Genomic DNA, 18,550 nt, shown 5'->3' with positions numbered 1-18,550 from the left:
AGGTTCTCAGCGTTTCTAAATCATTAATTGTTGAGTGATTTACACGCTCCAGTGGTTTGCACTGATTGCAATCTAAAATTGCGAAATCCAAAGATGAACAAGCTGAATTAACCACGTAGGCTTTTAATGGATGTTATTCTTTTTATTAGAATTCCTCTGCGGTTCAAGATAGACAAGATCCTAAGTTCAGTAAACACGAATGTAAATTGAATCAGTTAATGTTTAATTTCTAAATAACATTATTGCCGATACTGTGGGCTGAGCGAATTTCATGAAACGTTATCTTCGTATATTCTTTTTTTTTTTTTTGCTTATATGGGTGGACGAGCTCACAACCCACCTGGTGTTAAGTGGTTACTGGAGCCCATAGACATCTACAACGTAGACGCGCCACCCACCTTGAGATAGAAGTTCTAAAGTCTCAGTATAGTTACAACGGCTGCCCCACCCTTCAAACCGAAACGCATTACTGCTTCACGGCAGAAATAGGCAGGGCGGTGGTACCTACCTATCCGCGCGGACTCACAAGTGATCCTACCACCAGTAAAAGTCGTATCGTTATTTCATCGTTATTTTATTATTATCCTATCGTTATTTCATCATTACTTTTAAAAATATCAGTGAATTCATTCTTTGTTATCGTGTTCATAGTACTATGTATTATACATGTATTTTTATGTGTATGGCGATGACGATTTCATCTGTAATAAAACAGGCTACATCCTTCATAGCAGCTTTTTTATTGCTTAGACGGGTGAAAGTACTCACGGCTCACCTAGTGTCAAATGATCACCGAAGCTCATAGACATCAACAACGTAAATCCCGTCACCTACCTTAAGAAATGAGTTCGAAGTCACAATTTTACAGTGCCAGTCTTTTTATTTACATTTTATTTCTAACACGATATTTATTGCTAGATTACACAGAACACTAGTTTCAACATACAAAAAGATGCCACACGATTTTGGTAAAAAACTATACCCAATCCAATACTTCTAAGTATAATTCCTAACCATATTTTTTATTGCCCATTGTAGGCAGACTAGCATACGGCCCACCTGATGGTGAGTGGTTACTGACGCCCATGGACTTCAGCAATGCCAGGGGCAGAGCCAAGCCGCTGCCTACCGTAAAAGTATGGCGTTACATTGAACTTTCCACTGAGTAAATATGTTGCATCTAAGCGCTTCTACCGCGCCTTGTAATGCAATGAAGCGATTGATCGGATCTACTACAATAGAAGATCGGTCACATTGTCTTATTGCATCAGGCGTGTCCTTACACCACATTATACTAGTACATAACAAACCACTAAGACCGCATCTATATATTAATAGGTGAAGCAAAAACTTTCTATCCCTTTTTACGAAAATTGCGCGGACGGAGGAGTATGAAATTTTCCACACTTATACAGAATATAGAGAAGAAGTGCACAATGCTAATATTTTTTTTAAATAATGCATAAAAGATACATTAAATCAATAAAGAAAACATTACATACACTACCATGTATTTGACACACACACGCATGCATACTATTTGTTTATTGTCAAATTTTTCTTTGCAGTCTGTCATTTATAGTCTGTCAAATTGAGAATATGTTAAATATTGTTTCCTCTTTACTAATATTTGTCTAAAGTTTAGTTTTGACGAAATCTGTGATTAAAGAAGTATAATAGTCCTTGACAATAGAATCGTAATAGTGTACAAACTTATAATTTCCATTAGTTATGGTCGAATTTCGACTACCGGGGGACCACTAGTTACTACCTATATAATTGTACCTATTTCTACCACTACAGAAGTTTGCGTGTTAATTGAAATTTTATAATTTTAATTTCCAGTAGCGCACAGGCTAGCATATAAACAATGCCCTTGTAGGCAGATGAGCATACGGGCCACTTGATGGTGAGTGGTTAACGTCGCCCATGGACTTCAGCAATGCCAGGGGCAGAGCCAAGCCGCTGCCTACCTAAACTAATAACCCTCAGACACAGCCCACTGAGTTTCTCGCCGGATCTTCTCAGTGGGTCGCGTTTCCGATGCGGTGGTAGATTCTGCGAAGCACGACTCTTGCTAGGGTTCGTGTTAGCAACGTCGTCAGGTTTGAGCCCCGTGAGCTCACCTACTAGTTAAGGTTACGCTGGAATAGCCTCGACTAATAAATTAACACAAAACAATAGATATCGTTTCTTAAATTTAACAATTTATATTCATTGCGAAACTAAGAAGAAATAGCTTCAGAAGTATGGAACAAATTGATCACAAAATGTTTGATGTATTCACGTATCATTTACCATCTCATATTCAATACAGCGTAACAGTTATTGCGTACGAAAAATTCAGTCATATAAGTCGATCCAATATTCATTTGAGTCAACGAGTTAAGATGTACTTATATTTTCAGGGAATCAAGAAATGGGGCCGAGCTTAAGGTCCGGAATAAGATATAGTCGAAGACGTTTTTCGAAATCAAATAATATTTAACTTGAACGGTAAAAGAACGCGCTTTGGAATATATAAATATAATATAAATTTGAGCCAAAAAATGAGCCAGCGACGCCAGATGGGCGAGGAAAGTCCTCGAATGGGGGCTACGGATGGGTACCAGGAGCGTGGGGCGTCCTCCAACCAGGTGAACCGACGACTTAGTGCCCACGGCGGGAAGTCGTTGGATGCGGAAGGCGGAGGACAGCATTATGAGGAAGGCATTGAGGAAGGCCTATGTCCAGCAGTGGGCAGATAAGGGCTGATGATGAATACAAATTTAGTGACTAATTGAGAGTGAGTAAAATATGAGTTTAAGGATAAAAAGAATCGACATAGTGCGTTATTTATTCATCCTATTGCTTGCCAAAGTTAAACGAAAACCAGACGAATGTCGAACAAAGTGAAAAGTACTATGGTAGGAATAAACTTTTAAAAGTAAGGTAGGCTTATGGTACTTAAAATATGGTAGATTTTTAATACTTTGAAAAGTCTGGCAATAAATTTCCCTTATTTAAAGAATAAGTAAAATTAAAAAACATAATTTTGTTAACTCGTGCTATCGAAAACGTCCTACGTCCAAAAACAATTAACATATTTTGCTAAAAACATTTCCGTTGATTTTTATGGGATTTCTTTGAAAGCTCAAAGCTTTATTAGTGGTGGTAGGGCATCTTGTAAGCCCGCAAGTGTAGGTTACTGCCCCGCCTATCTCTGAAGTGAAGCAGTAAGCCATTCCGCTTTGAAGGGTGGCACAGCTGTTGTACCTACTGTAAAAGCTGAGACTTGGAACTCATGTCTCAGGGTGAGTGGCGATATTTGCGTTGTTGATATCTCTGGGCGCAAGTAACCACTTAACACTAGTTGCTCCATAAGTCCGTCCACATATCAAAGCAATACAAAAAAAAAGCTCAAAAATCCCAAAAAACAAATCAAAGATTTACGTCAAATTGGTATTTAAGGATAAGGTCAATACTTTTTACAACCCGAAACAATACGTTAAAAGACGTACACGTATAAAAATATACTTCTTCATGTTTCTTAGATATTTCCTAAAAGTCAAGATAAGAAGAAACGATCGTCAGCTTCATTTCTCAAGTTCCTAACGCTACTACTATCCTTTTCTCGTAATCTAAAGGTCGATTGACAAAATAACATCAGTCTGGAGAAAAAATGACGGCCCGTACTCTATAACTCTTTCGGCCTATTCGATAAAGCAATCAGAAAAGTGTTCCGAAGAGATATATGTATGTATTGTATATAACGTAGGGAAAAGGAAATAATCTGGTTTCTTCGTAAATCTATCTTCAATATTAAGACATGTGTGTGTCAGATTTAATGATAAAATATTGTAAAAACAATCGATGCTATATTTAATATTATAAGTATGAAAGTTTGTGTGATTGTTTCCCAAAAAATGGTTAAGCGAATTTGGACAGTAATTTGCACAAAGATAGTTTATAGACTGCATAATAAATACGATAGACTTTTTTTTGTGGGGAACCACACGACTCAGCTAACAAAATCAAATCAAAAACTATTTTATTCGATTAGCGTGGGAGCTTTTATGTCGTAATGACTTTTCCATCAATTGCAATTACACCACTGAATAATCCGTAAGAAAGCTCGGGTTTGATCTTTGTCCACATTGGTTATTAAGTGTTATTAAGTCTACAAAAATGTCATTAAAGATGATGTGATCTCGAGGAGAAAAAATGGGGTGCATTTGATGAGACCTAAACTAAGCATTGCGTGGACACGGGGTGAAGAACAGATCTAGAAGAATCTAGTCTGGGATAGCGAGGACTACCAAAAATCAGTTCATACTGTCTGAAGCATAAATTCAAGCCCACTCACTAATAAGCCTTTGTTATTAAGGTGTGTTTAATTTTAAAACTAGTTTAACTTAAATCCAAAATATGTCTGAAACTCTGGTCCGTGCTCTGGAATGAGTCTTTGATTTTTTATGGATGTTAAACGATCTTTGAATTTACTTTTATTTTTAATATCTATCGAATGTGTATAACTTATTTAATACGCTTTTATTAGCTTCAGACGTATGTATGTTAGTATGTAACGGAATCTTTGAACATGAATTTGACCCCCTTCAAAACGTCGGATTAACTCGAAATTTTGTATACTTATTGTGTACCATGACAATTCAATATTTTAAAAAAAATTGAAGTTTAACTAAAAAATTAAAAATAAATAATAGTTTAAAAAAACTAACAAAATACGTTTTTATAGAAAATCCAACTAAAAAATAGAAAATAAATTTTAATAAATTTAAATTAAAAATAGTAAAAGAAAAATATATTTTATTGTAAAAAAAGCTTGGGTCTTATTTTTCCTTTTTAGTTTTTTTAAACTATTTTTTTTTTACTATAAAACTTTTAATGGGCATACATGACGTTAGCAGAAATATATCGTGATGCAATTGTATATAGAAATGTACCATTGAATTTCATAGCAACTCTGAGTATATCTGGCATAATAAAAACGACAATATGTTTGCTGATGATTCTACGTATCAAGGCATCTACGAATCGATTAGCTGTTTATGGACTAGAGGATGACACAATCAGGTATTTTCTTGGGGTAGTGTAATATTTTTTATTTATTTATTACAAATTTAATGGAGATGAAACCGCAAGGGATGTATAGTAACTGCACAAGGATATCAAGAAGGTTATTTTGGATATATTATTACAAAACAAATGAGAAAAAACTGTCATGGCAGACTGATCTCAAAACTTAACTCTAACTAGTCTGTCCTACTCACATAATATAATATTAGCATTCAAAGACCTACAGAAATGTGCCAGCCTCAGATTCGCACTACAAAAATTTGGTCCATTTTAGTTATACAAAAATCTGACAATTGTAACTAACTTAATTTTTATTCTTACCAATATGCTGCATGTCTCGCCATGTTAGATCTCTATTAGCCTGTAGTGCCAAAGCGCATATACCGGCTGCAAGAGGGGCCGATGCGGATGTGCCCGTGTGACCGGCTGTGCAAGAGTGATGCAAGTCCGTTGTTACCACCTGCCAAAGAATATTATTTTACTGGTGGTAGAACCTCTTGTGAGTCCGCACCGGTAGGTACCACCACCCCGCCTATTTCTGTCGTGAAGCAGCAATGCGTTTCGGTTTGAAGGGCGGGGCAGCCGTTGTAACTATACTGAGACCTTAGAACTTATATCTCAAGGTGGGTAGCGCCTTTACGTTGTAGATGTCTATGGGCCAGTAATCACTTAACACCAGGTGGGCTATGAGCTCATCCACCCATCTAAGCAATAAAAAAATATTAAAATAAATAAATAATTGGTGGCAGATCACACAAGGCCTTTTGGCAAAAAGCAGAATTCCAACGGGAGCACCGTAGACTATTAAAAATACGTTTAATTATAATATATACATTCCTAGCTTCTAACCACTCAGACAAAAAGCAAACAAACTTGTTCATCAAATGGATATTTGCTTGAAGTAGGAATCAAGTTCTTGTCGAACTTATCGCTTGCGACGAAGGGTTCGACGAGTAAATTAACCCACAGACACAGCCTACTGAATTTCTCGCCGGATATTCTCAGTGGGTCCCGTTTCCGATTCAGTGATAGATTCTGCGAAGCACTGCTCTTGTTAGGGATAGTGTTAGCAACGTCACCAGGGTAGACCCCTGTGAGATCACCTACTCGCTCGGAGAATCTAATATAACCCCTCGAGGTTACTGGAATAGGTAAGAAAAATAAGAAGCTAAATATTAAATATGAAACGCAAGAATATTACTCAAACGTGGAAAAACGCAACGCCATAAACTTGTTACAAATAAAAAACATCGTTTCATACACGAAGTCCAATAAAAATGTAATGTAGCGTGCACATAAACAAAGCTATATAAGGGAAGATACAACAAAGAAACCTCTATAGAGACACGTAAAATAATTCCTGGAAATATATCTCCAGTAAATTCTACAGTCGAGCAGAAACGGTTCTATATTCCATTGAATACTTTACAACGCGGATCTATTTATACATTCTACGAAACTCGCAATAGTTTTTGTATCATTGCTTTATGTATACCTATCACGAGCACTTTGTTTCGACCCAAAACTTTTAGCAAACTTTGATTGAGAACGTACCCTCGCTTGGTATAGAACCGGAGTCGAATTGCCAACTTCATTACCTTTTGGGCTCACAACAAAACCAACCTTTAATTTATATTCAAATGACATAATTTTATTTACCCGAATCCCGAGCTAAAAGGGCAAGACCTGTATTTTCGGGGTAACACACCGAGATGGGGCGGCGTAACTACTTTTACTGTAAACAGGCATAAACGTTCGAGACGTTTAAAGGAGAATCCTTTTGATATAGAACAGCGTTTGAACAAGTTCGAATTTTGTAATATACACACATGATGAAAAAATATAACAGGTACATTAATTTTTCTTATTATTCCTATTATCATCTATGTATTCATGGCAATTTTAAGGTCTGCAATGGACAAGTTGAGAAAAAATATGGAGGAATTGCAACAAATATAAAACCACAAAAATCCGGCTAGTTCGGGCACTTTTATTCCCCATAATATTGTACGCCGCAGAATCGTGGACCCTGCAGGAAGTAGAGAAGAAGAAGATAGACGCCCTAGAGATATGGTAGGGGGGTGAATACTCGGAGTATCGTGAACCGAATTCGGTACCAACGAGTCTATACTTCAATAAATCGGCATCAAGCAGCGGTTATCATCTTACAGTACAGTCTCGTATCTTCCCTTTTTTGGTCACGTATGGTGCCGAGGGGTGAGTGGCTATTGAGCGACTTGTAGTCCAGGGCAAGATTCAGGCTACCAGGCCACTAGGAAAGTCACCTATGAGGTGGAATGACCAGATAAAAGCGGCAGTAAATAGCACCTAGTCATTATATGAATGCATGAGAAGGGCAACCACCCGAAAAGAGTGGCAGCGTGTTGTGAAACTTGCTACCAACACCTGAAGTGACGACCATCATAGATAATACAAATAAATTAGTATGATCATGACCACTCTGTCAAGAGTGATACTGACAAAGAAGAAGAAGAATTATTATTTCACAACAGTCCCGGATATTTATGGCCCATCAATAAAAAAATGCAATTTGGGTCTCAAAATAGTATAGAATTTCATGATATAATAATACAAAATTTTAACAAACAAGAAAACCAGCTTCACGACATAAAATAAGTATAAAATCGTGAATTTAGTCGAATTCAATTAAATATGAATTATCAAGGATAGCTCAAGAACTACATAATCAGACCTTGATAACATTGAAATGGGAACATACGAGAAGCCCCAGCTTCCCAATAAAAAAAATTAGAAAAATCATTAAGATTGGTTCACCTCGAAAGAGTTTCTGACATAACACACATAAAAATACAGTCCAATTTTAAATATCTTTTTTCACCCACTTCAAAAAAATATATTTAAAATTCAACTGTATTTTTTATCTTTATTTAGTAACTTTTAGTTTAGTTTAGTAAATATATTTGTTTTAAATGTACCTGGTTCTCGTTTATTGCGCCACTGCTGTACGTGGCCGCTAAAGTCGAGCTGCATTTCTCCGAGTACCAAGGGACGTCGCCGCGTTCCGTTGCCGACGATATCGATAACGTCCAAATCGAGTTAGTGTAGCCGTCGCAGTTGCAGTTATCGTGCTCTTTACCGCCGTTTCCTGACGCCCATACAAAGATCGAACCTTTTCCGTTGCGACCCTACGGAGAAAAGAGTATAACTTTAATTTAAATTACGAGAAAATATTTTGAATAATCTTTGGCGATTTAATTCCATGTTCACTTCATTAACTGTATCAAAAGTTTTGTTATCATCAATAAGGCTCACTGTAGTTTCGTGTTCAGATCTGGTGTTTTTTTATTGTTCCTATAGAGTAAACCTATATTTCGCATATATTTATATCAGTGTGTAGTGAGTTACAATTGTCAATAATGTAGTTAAACCGCTCGAAACAATCTTCGGGAAGTTGATTAGCTCGTACATTTCTGTTTATTCGATGCAATACGTAATGGCTTTTAGATTTCGATCCACGAATGGACGAACAAAGGCATATGGAATCAGAGCTTTGAGTGCTTACAAATCAATTTAATTTTATACGCAGCGTACATTCATGAGATGTTATCCTCGTTAATAATTAGCCTATAAACAAGTTGGTTGTATCACCATGTAGCTTATATACACCTTGTTGTTGAATTGCCACCGTGACATATTAAATTGTCTTAACTAGGTACCTACTAAAGTCCTAAATGTAAATTTATCGAAACACATTTTATTCTTAAAATATTTGATAAGTCTAAATCAATACAGAGTACAATGAAACCAAAGTTATTTGAAAGTGCCTCCAGTCAATGTAAATATAAATTCGTGAAAATTTTCTAATTTACGAGTGCCGATTAAGTTATTTTATAAATAACTTCTATTTGATACTGACTTATTTATTTGCAAGTATAAAGGTCACTTTGTCGACTGTATTGAAGTTAAAGGTATTGATTGAGGCAGGTATTCATAAAATTAATAAGAAAAAACTATTATTTCGTCTTACCATTTTTAGAATAAAATTTCGGTATACAATCAACCTACAAATTAAAGTCTAGATGTTGAACAGTCTTAATAGTCAGACAGACAATATCGCGTTCTATAGATGCTAGGCCGCAGTGAATATGAAAAGACGACACTTTGCCGAATTGACTGGGTACAATTGTAATCAAAACAAATGCCTAAAATGATTCATATTCGCCGTATAATTACTAGTTTCGTCGTGGCCTAAAGGATAAAACGTCGGGTGCATTCGTATGTAGCGATGCACCGGTGTTCGAATCCCGCGGGCGGGCACCAATTTTTTTAATGAAATACGTACTCAACAAATGTTCACGATTGACTTCCACGGTGAAGGAATAACATCGTGTAATAAAAATCAAACCCGCAAAATTATAATTTGCGTAATCACTGATGGTAATACCTCTTGGGAGTCCGCACGGGTAGGTACCACCACTCCGCCTATTTCCGCCGTGAAGCAGTAATGCGTTTCGGTTCGAAGGGTGGGATAGCCGTTGTAACTATACTGAGACCTCAGAACTTATATCTCAAGGTGGGTGGCGCATTTACGTTGTAGATGTCAATGGGCTCCAGTAACCACTTAACATCAGGTGGGCTGTGAGCTCGTCCATCCATCTAAGCAATAAAAAAAAAATTGTTTATCTCGGGCTACTTTAAGAAATTTGAAATAAAAGAATAATCCGTCAGAATTGAAAAGGTTAATAATACATACAAGAACCTCTAACAGTTGATCAATGATTAATTTTGTTAGTCTAAAATCAAGTATAATTTTTTTCGATATTAATTTTTCGATTACCGATACCAGAAATAAAAATATCAAACCGCAAAGAAAAATATCCTTTAAATTATGTTTATTAAGCTTCGTTACGTATCCTCTTCAGGAGCTATTAAAAGAGCAAAGACTATAAAAGTTAGAGCCGAGAGGAAGGTTTAAATGTTGTTTTATGTAAACAAGTGCCCTTACATGGCGAATAGAGTATAGTAAACAGCATTATGTAAATTTCATGGTTCGCGAGCACTTGACCATATAGTGTAGGGAATAGAGAAAATAATTGCGTCATTACTGAAATTGCTTTGGCCAAGTGTCGCCTCGCTGGCTGCGCGCCCTCCGCTAACTCGGTTACGAAAATGTCACTTAGCATTAAACATAAAAAGGACCTTATCGCGTCTTCGTAAGTGCCACAATCAAGTGATCTTAAAAAGGTAACAAATTAAAATTTTGAAGTGCGCAAAGCCGGTATTGTGACTTTTCATTATGCCCCCGCTGTTAGCGGAGCGAAAATTTTACGGGCCATTCACGTTATTCTATATTAGGATTTTTGGAGGCACAGCGAAACCCATTCATTTCTATAAACCCATACAAATTATAAAATTGATTAATTAAAGATCAATCCGCTTTATTCTTATCTATCGATGAGTGTAGACGACATCGATTGACCTTGGGTGCAAAGTTCTTATCGTTAGATACCACAACGTGAATGCTAGCTACCACACCAGCAGACAGTGTTTCAAAAGTGTTTTGCCGAATGTCAATCGAACAGATAACGCCATATCCCAATGTTAAAACATCGAATTTTTGCTGACGTTAAAATTAAAATAACTAAATACACTCCAACACTATATACATAAAGAAACAGAAGGGGAAGAGGTCGAACGAAGAAAAAATGGATGGAGTGTGTGAATGACGATATGAAAGAGAGAGAGAGAGAGAGGAGAGTGTTGAGATGATGGCTGATAGAAGAGAATGGAAGAGAAAAATTGTGCCGACTCTACCTAGTGCGATAAGATGGCGAAAAAGAAGATACGTTAATAAACAAACTCTTACCTTAGTAACGCCTTCAATGAATGCTCTCGTCGCCAATAGTCCGGGCCCATCCACAGTCTTTCCATCATCATCCGGTCCCCACGAGGCACTGTATATGTCAACGTGTTGAGGATTGAGACTCAAAGATCTTGCTTCGACGACATCTGTTACATCACCATCTAACATGCGGACGCCTGTTTTGATACAAACAATACATTTAGTATTTGAAAAAAAGATATTGAATTGGTTATATCTTTATTTACATACATATTTTATCATAATTATTTGAGACTAGCTGACCCGGCAGACTTCGTAGTGCCTAAATCGATAAATAAAATACCCAAACTTTTGGATAAAAAAAAACAAAAAAAAAAACAAAATGAATCCATCCGAACGGGGGACACATCAAAGGAAAAACAAAATTGTTTGTTATTATATCATTCCGAGCATTTTCAAATTTTTTCACCTTTTAAACCTTCTCTGGACCTCCACGAATAATTCAAGACCAAAATTAGCCAAATCGGTCCAGCATTTCTCGAGTTTTAGCGAGACTAACGAACAGCAATTCATTTTTATATATATAGATTAATAATCCGTTGAGTTTGTTTAAGAATGAAGCGTGCATTTCTGATGTCAATGGGCAATGACCACTCATATAGAGGTGAATTCCTTGTTGTCTAAACGATAAGACGCTCGCCCCATGTACTCGTGACGACGCGAGCGTGTCGGTGTTCAAATCACGTAATTAGTTTTTCTAGTATTAATCTCTCATCAACCGAATGAACATTGTTCTATACGCTTCGTATATACTGTCTTACGTATAATATTTTGTATTCAAGTTTAACAATATTTGCTATGTGTATGTGCATTACTATAATTCGCATGTTGTATTTGTTATTTTAGTTATGTGTTATTTGTACTACACACACTCATCACTTTTAATTATTATTCTCATAATCCTCTCGCAGGTCTGCTGGAAGAGATTTCTTAAAGAAATAAGCAGCGCCTTTGTACATAATTTTCCTATTACTCTGTACTATGTCTTCTTTTCTGTGTGTACATAAATAAATAAATACTAATGAAAAACGTAATTAAAAGATTTTCCACGATGAATGATCGTGTAATGAACACGAAACCATCAAAATTGTATTGTATAACGATTAAAATATACATGTCCCTAATAAAATAAAAGTGGAAGAGAGATGTTTGTGTTTGGTAGATATAACCACCGCACGTCCAATCCGCAGCCTTAACACGTGGTGGGTTCAAAAAGTTTCAAATTAATTTGAAGTTTCAGTTGTTTGCAACAATAACAAAGACAAATACAGAAGGGTAACAAAAACCAAGTAAATGGCAAATAAATCTGGAAATTTAACAATAATACTAAAAAGACTACCAACTTTTATCTTTGTCTAAATAAAACTGTAACGCGGTATTTCTCTTTTAATTGTACAATAAAAGTGTGTATTTCTTTATACGTATATTAAAAGTTATTAGGCACTTTCACATCCAAGAACTAGTTCTTGTTTAGAACAAAAAGACGTAAAACGTTATACCGTCAATAAAAAATGTATTTACATATATATATAAAACAGCGTAACAAGCGCTGAGAATTTTTTGTAACACAAAGTTTATATGAAGTAATTCCTTTACAGCGTTACGTTCGGAATTGTAATTTCAACGGTTTACATTTCACGAACCAACCATATATAACCTGGGTACACTGAGCTACTCCACAAATTCCGAGAACGACCCTGATAATATATCGAGAAAGTTCTTTCGTATGATATTAGTTCTGTTAGTATGATTCTAGCAAAGCGAGACTTTTCAGAAACCTTTTTATATTTAATTTTACTCGTTATTAATGTATTTACGTTCAAAAAACTCATTTTGTTGATCCGTCAGAGTAATCCAATATAACAACATAAGAAACTGATTCAAATAAGTATCTTTAAAATTTAAATTAAGTGATTCTGTGAATGATCGCTGTGATGCATATTCGTATCTTAATTTTCTCCTTGATTCTTTCGAACCTAATGAAGGTGTAAAAAATATATAGTTTTTCCATCAAAGTTCAAAGCAAACTCCTGAATTCACGACTACATAGAACAAGGGAACCGTATCAGGCAGTGTAATTAACTAGGATGTTTAATTAAAGGAGTAACAAAAAAGAACTCTATAGCCCGAGACTCTATATCACGAGATTGAGACGTATCGATTCTGAGGTCAACCGTATATTCTAATGTTGGCACCTTATCAATTCTCATCTTACCTCCAACTCGAGCACCGAACGCAACACCGACTGCACAAAGCGAGTTGTTGGCAGTGGCGGCAACTTCGCCGGCGCACCTCGTCCCGTGCCTATTTGAGTCTATGACGTCATATCTTGGCTGAGGATCCGGATCGAGCCCGTTCACATCGTATGATGCAGCTGGGTCCTGTTAAAGATAACAATTACTATGTGGGAACATACCTAATGTTAAGTGGTAATATTTTTAACCTACCTATGGGTAACCTGGGCTCAACCTGACGAATTTGCTAACACTAGGCCAGGTAAGGGCAGCGCACCACCGGATCGGAATCGCGACCCACTGAGAAGATCCGGTGACAAAGTCAGTGGGCTGTGTCTGTGAGTTAATTTTCGCGACGAAGCTTTTGTCGCATTTTGTCAATTTTGTCTTTTTTTTTTCCTACCTTAGCTGGTGGCCTAGAGAGGCTATTCCAGCGGAACCTTAACTAGTAGGTGAGCTCACGGGGCTCAAACCTGACGACGATGCTAACACGAACCCTAGCAAGAGTCGTGCTTCGCAGAATCTACCACCGGATCGGAAACGCGACCCACTGAGAAGATCCGGCGAGAAACTCAGTGGGCTGTGTCTGAGAGTTAATTTACTCGTCGAGCCCTTCGTCGCAAGCGACGGGTTCGACGAGAACGGTGACCGGTCGGTTATTGGAATGCCTAAAAGCACCAATAGTGGATCGGGAGGATCCGAAATGATGTGTTTTGAGCGACGGCGACTTTTTACCATTTGGTCCACAGAATCGGTTATATAGTTTCCGGCAGGTACGATAATAGGGTTATCGTGTATCGCGCCATTTTTGCGATGTAATTGGTTATCGGAGCCTATAGATATTAGAAATAAAATGCCACTACTCGCTTCGAGATTAGAAGTCGATTTCTAAGCTTAGTGTAAGAAGTAACGGCTGTTCCACTCCTGGAACCGGTATAGAGGACCACTTCGCGGCAGAAATAAACAAAATGGCGATACCTACCCGTATGCTTTCAAAATGAGCTCGGCCAGTAATAACGCAAATCTATAAAGTATAATAAAATTTCCTTCTCAAGATAAACTTCACTGAAAATGTTACAAGAAAGAAAATATTTACTGAAAATCCGGTCTAGATTAGCCTTATTTTTCTCTAAACATGCTCCCTTAAATTCGTTCTTAGGAAAAGTGATTTTCTAAACAATAACAAAAAATTAGCCGTCTAAATTCTTAATTTTAATATTTCGTGTATAATAATTAATTAAAATCCTCAGATGCGCGATGTAAACATTCCAAGCACACTGATCGATGCTTCCTCGCATTCACAAAACTAGGCTCTTGATCTCCTCGGCTTATGATTTTCGGAACAGATAACACACATACATTTATGTGCGTTTACACTTCGTTTATGTAATATCGGGGATAAGCACGCGAGACTAATCCCGGTGGATGTAACATCACTTGACGTAACGAGTATGTGTAATATAACTCGACCCAATTACCCGGTTTTTTTCTGAACGCTAACAGTGAAATTAAAGCCGCGCTCGCACGTAGCCGCGCGGTACCGCACGGCCGAGATGAATCGTGTAATTTAAAACTCGAGTCCTTTTGTTCGACTCGCAGATGTCACTCGGCGCCCTTTTATCACGAGCTGAAGATTCCCGACGGATTACCGTTACCGTACTGATTTCATTCGAGTTTTCGAACGCGTCGTTTTCGCTTAGGAGTTTTTCGAATAAGATCGATATGCACGAAAACGACGATAGCGATTTACAGCGGGAATGTTTACTTTGAAAGCGACTTGTTGGTTTACAAGACAGATGCACGATAAGATTAATCTAATGAAATAACCGTTTGGTGTCTGTTATTTAGAGTAATCTCTATCAGATTTCCAAATTTGATTTGGTTCAAAATTACTTTAACAGAAATCTTGATATTTAACTCAGCTTTATCTTCCTGACCTATTATATAATATTAGATACTCACGTAATTCGCGACGAGATCAGGGTGGTCAGTTTCGAGGCCATCATCGAGGATCGTTACGACGACTCCTCTGCCAGTAATGCCTTCCCGCCACGCCGGTATCACATTCATATCTAGGCCGCCACCACGATTCTGAACAAGAAATAAGCACTTATATTCTAAACTATTTCTACTATCACTATTATTACAGCTAAGTTCATCATCATTCATCATTCTCCTGCACTTCTCTCAGTCTATCAATTACAAGATTGTTTATTTATATTCACTGAAGAAAATAAAACAGTTTATGGTTTATTTAAATTAGTAAAACAAATAGGAAAATGTCGCAACTATTTGATTTATACAAATGGCACAATTTAATACAGTTTTAAGGCCATTACAAAAAGCTTCAATCTGATTTAAATTTAACAATTTGCGGATAACAAATTTTCTGTTCTTTCTCGAATCTGTTGGGACAAACTAACAAACTTCTCTTCTTCATAAAAACTACATTATTTGGACATTTATAACTAGAATACTCAACGGGCAGATATTCGTTATAAGACCCAAAACATAAGAGACTAGGTGTTTATTTGGCCTAGAATTAGTATTCTAAATATAATCGTAAATTAAAAAAGTTTTCTCTAACAAATAAGGAGGCTATTTTCCATTTCAATAAACCCATACAGGTATTCTAATAAAAGAAATAATAAATTCTCCAATCTTTGCCGGCGCGTATCATAATCTGGCTTCACCGGGACGGAAATTTAATTTATTAAATGATACTTTTACTAAAAAGGGGTTGCGAAAAATGTGCTCTTGCAACGGCAGCGAAACGAAATGAAATATCATCCGCAACATCGGTGCGGCCACCGGAAAGTATTGATAGATAGATCGTTTTGTACATGAACAAAATTAGTTTTTTTTTTCATTATAAATCGATTGGATAGGAAATTGGGGCTTACTTTATGTTAATGTTTTTACTTTCTTTTTAGTCCTACGGTAGTGCCAGGTAGAGGGGGAAGAGGTTGACTGAAGAAGACATGGATGGAATGTGTGAATGACGATATGAAATTCGTCGTGGCCTAAAGGATAAGACGTCCGGTGCATTCGTATCGAGCGATGCACCGGTGTTCTAATCTCACAGGCGGGTACCAATTTTTCTAATGAAATACGTACTTTACAAATGTTCACGATTGACTTCCACGGTGAAGGAATAACATCGTGCAATAAAAATCAAACCCGCAAAATTATAATTTGCGTAATTACTGGTGGTAGGACCTCTTGTGAGTCCGCACAGGTAGGTAACACCGCCCCGCCTATTTCTGCCGTGAAGCAGTAATGCGTTTCGGTTTAAAGGGTGGGGTCTATGGGATTCAGTAACCACTTAACACCAGGTGGGCTGTGAGCTCGTCCACTCATCTAAGCAATAAAAAAAAAGACTGGAGTGAGTGTTTAGATGACGGCTGATAGAAGAGAATGGTTGAGAAAACTTAGCTGTGCCGACCCCACCTAGTGGGATAAGGTGGAGAAATAGAAAAAGAGTTTTTACGTTATTTTTCTTTTTTGGTGAAGAAATCGTTCTTTAAAAATACTTTTGGGATGACGACTACGTTATCTGTGACCAACAAAACTAGGGTAAGGTTTTCGAATCGTTGGAAAAACGAATATCGTAGCGTTCCATGGATTCATCGTATAGGTGACGGGTTCATCATGTTGCTAAGATAGGAATTGAAGAATTTTAGTCGACTTATGACCCTGATGTTTATGGGACCCGTATCAATGCGCAATACGTTCACCTCCATTCTCTGCATTCATCTCTCTGCTTAGTCAAATTTGGTAAAAATCTACTAATGCCTATTTATCCTTTAGATATTCGTTCAAGTATAGAATTTGGTAGGTTATATATACTTCGCTGATATACATCTCACTCCCACTTCGACGGTATATAACTAACTATAGATCCTTTTTTGGGTAGTTTATAAGAATACTGAAGAATTACTGGTGATAGGATCTCTTCTATTACTGGTGCTAGGACCTCTTGTGAGTCCGCACGGGTAGGTACCACCTGCCTATTTCTGCCGTGAAGCAGTAATGCGCTTCGGTTTGAAGGGTGAGGCAGCCGTTGTAACTATACTGAGACCTTGGAACTTATATCCCAAGGTGGGTGGCGCATTTACATTGTAGATGTCTATGGGCTCTAGTAACCACTGAAGGCCAGGTGGACTGTGAGCTCGCATAAAAAAATTATTTTTATATGTTTTTATTTATTATATGGTCTTTAGGTATATTTACTTCCCACGGTATATACATATGTCTACGGCTCAGTCTACGGTTCACAAGATAAGATGAAAACATTGACAATTTTAGTGTAGACAAATTAAGAAGTAAAAATGAGCATAAAGCTTTGATTATTATGGTGCAACAATAAAAACCAATACATATTTCATATTTTTTATATAGACATTACAACAGTATTTATTTGCTACGCGCAACATTAATATGACATTAGTTGTGATCTAATCTTTAAAAAATCGCTTCTGTACGGATTTGTGCAATTTTTATTTTCATGTGATTCGAACTCTAAACAATAATTTTAAACCACTGATAAGGAAAAAACTAATAATGCCCGCATTAATACAATAAAACCAATTACAATATGAGTTCTTATTATGCATATCCGGTCATGCCTATAATGATTATAGCAATCTTTCTAGGAATCTTATGTTTAGTAAAGTCGCAATGAACGCGTACAAAACTTTGGGATCAATAGCTGCGCTCGCCAAAACGCGTCAAAAGACAGGAAACAAAAATATATTGCATTTTTAGCACCCTTCATTTTCAAAAGCTGCTCAAATATAACCCGCATTATCATTATTATCCACGAAGTCTATCAAAGCAAACGGTTCGAATGATTGGTAAAAAGATACTCAACTTTTTAACGATCCAAAAGCATATGCGAATGCTCAGCAAGAAAGACTTAAAGGCACATTACGAATCCTTGGAAGTTTCCGCGAATATTAATAGCATTTATCTGTATCTTCGGGAGTGACTCTAAATAAAACACGTATTTTTGGTTTGTGTCTTGTCAATATTTTAAGGGCGCCGTAAAGTTGTGCAAAACAAAATTAAACTTCTCTTTTCGTTCGTTGAAGCCGTCGTAGGAAAACAAAACTCCGAAATGAGTGCTTACACTTTTAACCTTTACAGCTTCTCGATAATTGTTTTACCGTAATTTATTTAGTGTTTTGATAAAATCGTTTTCGGTGAAATTTTCAATTTTCATGATCAAGTTTGTTTGTCTTTGTGAACTTTTTACGGATGGTCATTGTTATGCCTACACATGTTTATTCTTTTCTTTTTTTCTTATTTTTAGATATCATTAATTGATTTACTTAATTTATTATAACATTATATA

At 36.7% G+C, this 18,550-nt stretch overlaps 1 protein-coding gene across 33 annotated transcripts in view; it reads right to left on the bottom strand.

Annotated features, from left to right (window-relative positions):
• LOC692448 (furin-like convetase) overlaps positions 1-18,550 on the bottom strand; it is a 200,992-nt gene that overhangs the window by 16,329 nt on the left and 166,113 nt on the right. For all 33 annotated transcript variants that reach the window (XM_021350185.3, XM_062674567.1, XM_021350188.3 and 30 more), the window contains 5 exons: positions 15,157-15,285; positions 13,176-13,341; positions 10,925-11,097; positions 8,034-8,243; positions 5,398-5,536 (listed from right to left, as the gene is read on the bottom strand). In XM_021350185.3, the coding sequence (XP_021205860.1) occupies positions 5,398-5,536; positions 8,034-8,243; positions 10,925-11,097; positions 13,176-13,341; positions 15,157-15,285 (817 nt within the window). The remainder of the gene's footprint in view (positions 1-5,397; positions 5,537-8,033; positions 8,244-10,924; positions 11,098-13,175; positions 13,342-15,156; positions 15,286-18,550) is intronic.

Source organism: Bombyx mori, chromosome 21, assembly GCF_030269925.1.
Source record: "Bombyx mori chromosome 21, ASM3026992v2".
NCBI lineage: Eukaryota > Metazoa > Arthropoda > Insecta > Lepidoptera > Bombycidae > Bombyx > Bombyx mori.
The sequence above is the reverse complement of the archived record's forward strand: the minus strand, read 5'-3'. Positions and strand labels throughout refer to the sequence as shown.